At 53.9% G+C, this 6,766-nt stretch overlaps 2 protein-coding genes across 2 annotated transcripts in view; both read left to right on the top strand.

The window, feature by feature from the left end:
* LOC108805007 (ras-related GTP-binding protein A) overlaps positions 1–6,538 on the top strand; it is an 8,336-nt gene extending 1,798 nt beyond the window's left edge. Inside the window, exons 4-10 of the mRNA XM_018576960.1 lie at positions 1–210; positions 779–874; positions 1,797–1,919; positions 2,002–2,093; positions 3,360–3,495; positions 3,628–3,774; positions 6,440–6,538. The exon at positions 1–210 is cut by the window's left edge and continues 13 nt beyond it. Coding sequence (XP_018432462.1) covers positions 1–210; positions 779–874; positions 1,797–1,919; positions 2,002–2,093; positions 3,360–3,495; positions 3,628–3,774; positions 6,440–6,538 — 903 coding nt within the window. The remainder of the gene's footprint in view (positions 211–778; positions 875–1,796; positions 1,920–2,001; positions 2,094–3,359; positions 3,496–3,627; positions 3,775–6,439) is intronic.
* The window catches only part of MPP1 (membrane palmitoylated protein 1), a 21,367-nt gene continuing 21,035 nt past the window's right edge, over positions 6,435–6,766 (top strand). Inside the window, exon 1 of the mRNA XM_018576959.1 lies at positions 6,435–6,676. Coding sequence (XP_018432461.1) covers positions 6,602–6,676 — 75 coding nt within the window. The 5' untranslated portion in view covers positions 6,435–6,601. The remainder of the gene's footprint in view (positions 6,677–6,766) is intronic.

Here is a 6,766-nt window from a genome sequence, read left to right as displayed (position 1 = left end):
ATGGAGAATTACTTCACCAGTCAGCGTGACAACATCTTCCGGAACGTGGAGGTTCTGATCTACGTGTTTGATGTGGAGAGCCGGGAGCTGGAGAAGGACATGCACTACTACCAGTCCTGCCTGGAGGCCATCCTGCAGAACTCCCCCGACGCCAAAGTCTTCTGCCTGGTCCACAAGATGGATCTGGTGCAGGAGGATCAGAGGGACCTGGTGAGTGCGGGTAGACGTGACGGCGTCTAGAGGAATAGCATAGGCGGTAACCCTTCGGTAAAGTCAAGCTGCAGGTTTTTCTATGGGGATTAAAGGGGCGTGTCCAGCAGAAACTACATCTCCCATCAGCACTTGCATGATGATGGTGGCCGCAGCAGGTAGGGCTGAGCATTGCCGTGGCGCTGATTGGCAACCTTCCTCGGCTTAAGGGATCGTGTCAGTCACTGTACTGTTCTCTTCCTGATCATTATATTCAGTGGGCGGGATCTTGGGAGGAGTTATGCAAATGTCACAATGTTGTACCTTGATAGGTGGGTGTCAGTCTGGGGGAGTGGGCGTTCCCAGGCAGGCTGCATTTGCATAGGTAACGCCCACGTGTGATGATGAGCGTCCATGATTGAAAGAGCTGAACTCTAATGAATGAAAGGGGCGGGGCCACGGACAGTCAGGCTGGGGAGGAAAGTACTAGATGATGCTGGACGTCCTTCCCAACAGAGTGCGGTTGCACCGTGCCCCCCTACCAGGGAGATTTCCTGTTGCTACCTCTGATGTCTTGTTGTCTCCCCAGATATTTAAGGAGCGAGAGGAGGATCTCCGGCGTCTTTCCCGGCCTTTGGACTGCGCGTGCTTCAGGACCTCCATCTGGGACGAGACCTTGTACAAGGTGCGGAGTTTACTGCTGAGGGCCCAGAAGCTACATGGGGAGGGCCCAGAAGCCCAATCAGCTGCAGGGCGTTCCCTACCCCACAGCTGCACATAAACAAAGGGGGTGGGACGCTTGTGCTGATGTCATTGACCTTATATGGTCATATTAGTGCTATTGACCAAAATCTAACCACGTGACCATATAAGGTCAATGATGTCACTGCATCCCGCCCCCTTGGTTTACGTGCAGCTGTGGGCGGGGGAATTCCCTGACGGCAGCAGGAGGAGCTTCCTTCCATGTGCGAGGGAGCTCAGGTTTGGACCGGGATCTAGCTCCTCCCCCAGTCACTGTCCCTAAGAATTGGACCAATAAGGGCTGCGGGGTGTCATATTTATTGTTGCAGCCAACCAATACAGACCAGGGGCAGGCGGCCGCCTCAGCACTCCGACCGTTGCCGTACTACAAGTCACATGACTTTGGGAGGAGTAGGTGGGAGCTGAGCTGCTGAGTCACGGCACGGAGTGGGATCACTGCAGGGAGCGGGGCCACTGCTGGGAAGGTGGAGCGGAGCAGTTGTCACTGCTGGGAGTGGGGTCACTCCTGGGAGCGGGATCAGGGCGGGGAGCGGGATCAGGGCGCTAGTGGGATCACCGCGGGGCCACTGCTGGGAGGTTGGAGCGAAGCAGCTGTTGTCACTGCTGGGAGGGGGTAGCTGAGCCACTGCTGGGAGGGGGGAGCTGAGCGGCTGTTGCCACTGCTGGGAGGGGGGAGCTGAGCGGCTGTTGCCACTGCTGGGAGGGGGGAGCTGAGCAGCTGAGTCACTGCTGGGCGGGGGGAGCTGAGCGGCTGAGTCACTGCTGGGAGGGGGGAGCAGGGTGACGTATATGGAAGTCAATGTGGACAGCTGTGTGAGCGTCTGCCTCTCTCCCCTTGCTCCCAGGCCTGGTCCAGCATCGTCTATCAGCTCATCCCCAACGTGCAGCAGCTGGAGTCCAACCTGAGGAACTTTGCTCAGATCATCGAGGCGGATGAAGTGCTGCTGTTCGAGCGAGCGACGTTCCTGGTGAGAGATCTGCGCCCCGGGATTGTGCGTTTATCCGATTATATACGGAATGTTGTGTGACTCCGCCCCTTCCTGTCCTCAGGTCATCTCCCACTACCAGTGTCGGGAGCAGAGGGACATCCACAGGTTTGAGAAGATCAGCAACATCATAAAACAGTTCAAGTTAAGCTGCAGGTAAGAAAAGTGTCCGCGTGATACTACAAATCCCATCATGCCCTCTGCCTCTGTGGGGGGGGTCATGCCTGTGGCTGTCAGTCTGCAATGCCTGATGGGATTTGTAGTTGCGGCGCAGCTGGAGTTTGCCTATCCCTGATCTAGCACTTCCCTCTCCAACATGACTGTCCTAGGCCCCGCCCCTTTCATTCATTGGATTTCAGTTCTGTCAATCTTGGAGGCTGTTTCACATGTGGGCGTGGTCTATATGCAAATACAGCCTGCCTAGCAACGCCTCGCTTCCATGACGCTCATCCGTCAGGGCATAGTGTTTTTAGCATAACTCCTCCCAAGATCCCCGCCCCCTTTCATTCATTGAAAGAACTGATACCCAATCATAGAGGCTCAGTGTCACATGTGGACGGTCCATATGCAAATACAGCCTGCCTAGGAACGCCCACTCCAGACTGACACCTGACATTTTTATATTTGCATAACTCCTCCCAAGAGCCGACCCACTGAGGCAGGGTGCTGTGATGGTTTCAGGAAGCTATATAGAGGATCTGCTGGCTCCTCCCACCAGCTATGTACAGTACCCTTCCAGCCCCTCCCACCAGCTATGTGCAGTACCCTTCCAGCCCCTCCCCCCAGCTATGTACAGCCCCCTGCTGGCTCCTCCCACCAGCTATGTACAGCCCCCTGCTGGCTCCTCCCACCAGCTATGTACAGCCCCCTGCTGGCTCCTCCCAACAGCTATGTACAGCCCCCTGCTGGCTCCTCCCAACAGCTATGTACAGCACCCTTCCAGCCCATCCCAACAGCTATGTACAGCACCCTTCCAGCCCATCCCAACAGCTATGTTCAGCACCCTTCCAGCCCCTCCCACCAGCTATGTACAGCCCCTGTTGGCTCCTTCCACCAGCTATGGACAGCACCCTTCCACCAGCTATGGACAGCACCCTTCCACCAGCTATGGAAAGCACCCTTCCACCAGCTATGGACAGCACCCTTCCAGCCCCTCCCACCAGCTATGGACAGCACCCTTCCAGCCCCTCCCACCAGCTATGGACAGCACCCTTCCAGCCCCTCCCACTAGACATGATCTGCCTACATTGCCTAGAGAAGCACAGAATCCCATTGGTGACATCACAGCGGCTAAAACAAGGCACATAATTGCATGTTGGTTTTATGGTCACGTGTTACTATTGGGTAGTAGCGGCAATTGTATGCCCCGCCCCCTGCCATTGTACCTCTGTGGTAACCTGGAGTCTCTCTTCACCCTTCCAGTAAACTGGCCGCCTCCTTCCAGAGCATGGAAGTCCGGAATTCCAACTTTGCTGCCTTCATCGATATCTTCACCTCCAACACCTACGTCATGGTCGTCATGTCCGACCCCTCCATCCGTAAGTTTCCTTTTCACAAGGCGTGGTCTCCCGGGTCATAGGTCACGCAGCGATGTGCTCTCCCGGGTCATAGGTCACGCAGCGATGTTGTACGAGATCCGATTGCGCCGTGTATTTTGGTTCAGCTCCGCCTACCTTCTGGCCCCCTTTAGGTCCTGGCTCTATGTATGCAAATGCTGCTGAATGTGAGGGCCAATGGAAATGCTTTCAATGCATTCAGTCGAGTGACCACACCCCCATGGCAGCAGCTTCATGTGCATACATGTGGTCAGCGCTTCGAGCCGGAGTTCCAGGCAGATGTAGGACACAGCCAGGTTCACCCGTCATTCAATTCAACCAATGAGGGCATTAGAAATCCCCCTATACAGCAACAGTCCCTGGTCAAGAGGAGGGACTAGGATCAGGAGCCAGGCACGCTGATAGGAGGAGAAAGCAGAGTGAGCAGAGAGATGATCTCATCAGTCTCCTGCTGCTCCTTTACTGTTCAGCCATAATCTGCCCTTTCTGAAACCCCTCCAAGCGAATACTACAGATCTGATTGGGCGTCGTGACCCGACCGTTGATGGCCTTGTGTCGGGTGACTCCCACACGGCATCCACCAATCATTGTGCACCGGAAATAGGATTGCGTCGTTGCCTCGCGTTGAGATTTCTGGGCCGCCTCCGAAACGCGTCTTTTTTTTTTTCCTCTAGCTCTGACCTCTCGTGATACGGTGACGCAAATTGCTTTTGTAGATTTCAATATGAAAATGGCGGCCGACCTTAATTACGTATTTTTCCCCCGCGGCGGTTCGTCGCTCGTGTTTCTGGGTTGGGATACATTTTACTTTTTGTTGTTGTTGTTGTTGTTGTGAGAAGCCGAACGATTCCGAAACCAAATCGCAATTCATGCTTCAGAATAATAAAATATTTATGCTTGTTTAAAAAAAAAAGTGTTGGGTTTATTTTGCTCCTCCCCTTTTTGTTTTAGTAGCCTCAAGGCCCCCATGTGACCGATCCTCCTCCTACCTCTCATGTGGCCCCCCTCCCCCCCATGTGACCTATCCTCCTCTACTGCTCATGTGACTTCTCTCCTGGACTGGAATGTCTTCCTCTGATGTCACTGCACACCGGGAGCTCCTCACAATGTACATCAGAAGCTGCAGCGAGTCAGAGATAGCTCCGCCTCATTTCCTGGCTGGAGGACTTCCGGCGTCATCTAGAAGTGATTAACAAAAAGGGGAGGCGGTGTTTAATCTGTGAGGTGTAAACTATATCGGGGGGCAGTCAACCTCATAACTGTATACAGTTATAGAACTACAAATCCCATGAGACATTGCAAGACTCTGGCAACCACCAGTATGCTTTGCAGAAACAAAGGCATGATGGGATTTGTAGTCTTTACAATCAAGTGTCCCCTCTCTCTGTAGTGCTGAGTGCGATGGTCACATGAACAGTCACAGGGAAATATTGCTGGGAGAGCAGGAAACCGGCATCCTGGGGGGAGATTTGTAGTTCAGTGCTGGGCAGAGAACCTCCCTACCAGGAAGATGCTATGGATCAGGATGGGAAACCCCGGCACTCCAGCTGTTGTGGAACTACAAGTCCCATGAGGCATTGCAACAGCTTCTGGCGTGGTGGAGCTCACGTTCTCCTAACTTTGGTGCCTCGGCCCCCCCCCCCTGTAATAAAACAAATGGCACACGGTACTTGCTTTCTCTACCCCGCATGCCCTCCTGTGTGACACCAACTTGAATGACACCAGGCATCACTCCGCCCTCTGCGTCATTCAAGAACCGCCCACCAGTGACTCAGGAGGAAGAGGACAAAAGAGACGCCACTGGCACGGCTGCATCATGTGATTAAAGGTGAAACGCGTCAGCCATTTCAATGGGAGTTGTGATGGAACAATGGCCATGGGCTGGTGTCAAAGTTTATTGAAACTGAAGAAGAAAAAAAAAAGATAAGTGTGCACGGCCTGGTCTTCTGTCACTAAGGAATCTGCTCAGGTTCGGAATGGACCCGAGCTCGTCGGAAGCCACCAGTACCGGCCCAATCAGCTGCAGCCGGGGCATTCCCCCCAGCTTCAAGTAAACAGAGGGGTGGGATGTTGGTGACATCATTGACCTTATATGGCCACATGACTATATTAGGTGAATGATGTCCTCAGCATCCCGCCCCTTTCCTTGTCCTGCAGCTGCCGTTTGACAAAGGGGCATCCTTGACCTTATATGGCGTTGACCGTCATCGACCAAATATGGCCATATAAGGTCAATGATGCCCCCAACATCCTGCAACTGCGGGTAAACAAAGGGGCGGGAGGCTGGTGACATCATTGACCTTACATGGCATTGACCGTCAATGCCATCAACCAAATGTGGCCATAGATGTGACCGAAGATGGCCATGTGACCATATAAGGAGAATGATGTCCCCTCCCCTCTCCCTGTACTGCAGCTACATGTAAACAAAGGGGATGGATGCACAGGAAGTGCATCCGTCCCCTATATTTACCAGTAGCTGCAGTACAGGGAGAGGGGCGGGGACATCGTTGTCCTTATATGGTCACATGGCCATCTTTGGTCACTGACATTGACCTAATATGCCCATCTCAGGTCAATGAGGTCACCAGCATCCCACCCCTTTGTTTACCTGCTAAATTGTTTACGTTTATAACCGACGAATCGTATTCGCTGATGTATTTCGTGCGGAACAGTAGTGTCGTTCGATATTTGAAACGTGTCATGGGTGACAGATCGCTCGGTGTATGGCCGCCTCTGCCGGTTGTAAACAAGTGCCGCCGCGTCCATAACATCCCGCAGCCCCCCTCCAACAGCTCGGTCACGTGACGCACAGGCCCCCGAGAACAGCAGCACAGCGGGCATTCTCCTTATCACGTGATCTCTACCACCAGTCATGTGACCGGGGAAAGAAAAAAAAAATCCTCAGCACCCCGGGTCCTCTGTGTTGTCATCGTCCCCCCTCAGTGTCGTCGCATCGAAGCGGCTCTGACCGGCCTGGATAACGTCCTCCTGCGTAACCAAGACGTAATTAGCGATCGGTACGCCCCTGTGGGAAGGCTGTGATGATAATCTGTCCCTCTCCTGTGACTCAGCCCATTCTCCGGAGATAAGAGGAGGAGGACAGACATGACGCTGAAGTTCGAGCGAGCCTTGTCCGATCTGTACCTGGAGACCCTGCTGCAGAGCAAGGCTTCCCCACAGGTGAGATACTCTGCAGGCCGGGGGGCATAAGAGACTTTACTGAGGGGGTGTTTTGCTCTGCAGAGAAAGGGGGGGGCATGTCCTTCACAG

Source organism: Nanorana parkeri, unplaced genomic scaffold (assembly GCF_000935625.1).
Source record: "Nanorana parkeri isolate BGI_ZX_2015 unplaced genomic scaffold, ASM93562v1 scaffold81, whole genome shotgun sequence".
Lineage (NCBI taxonomy): Eukaryota > Metazoa > Chordata > Amphibia > Anura > Dicroglossidae > Nanorana > Nanorana parkeri.
This window is presented reverse-complemented; position numbering and strand designations above follow the sequence as displayed.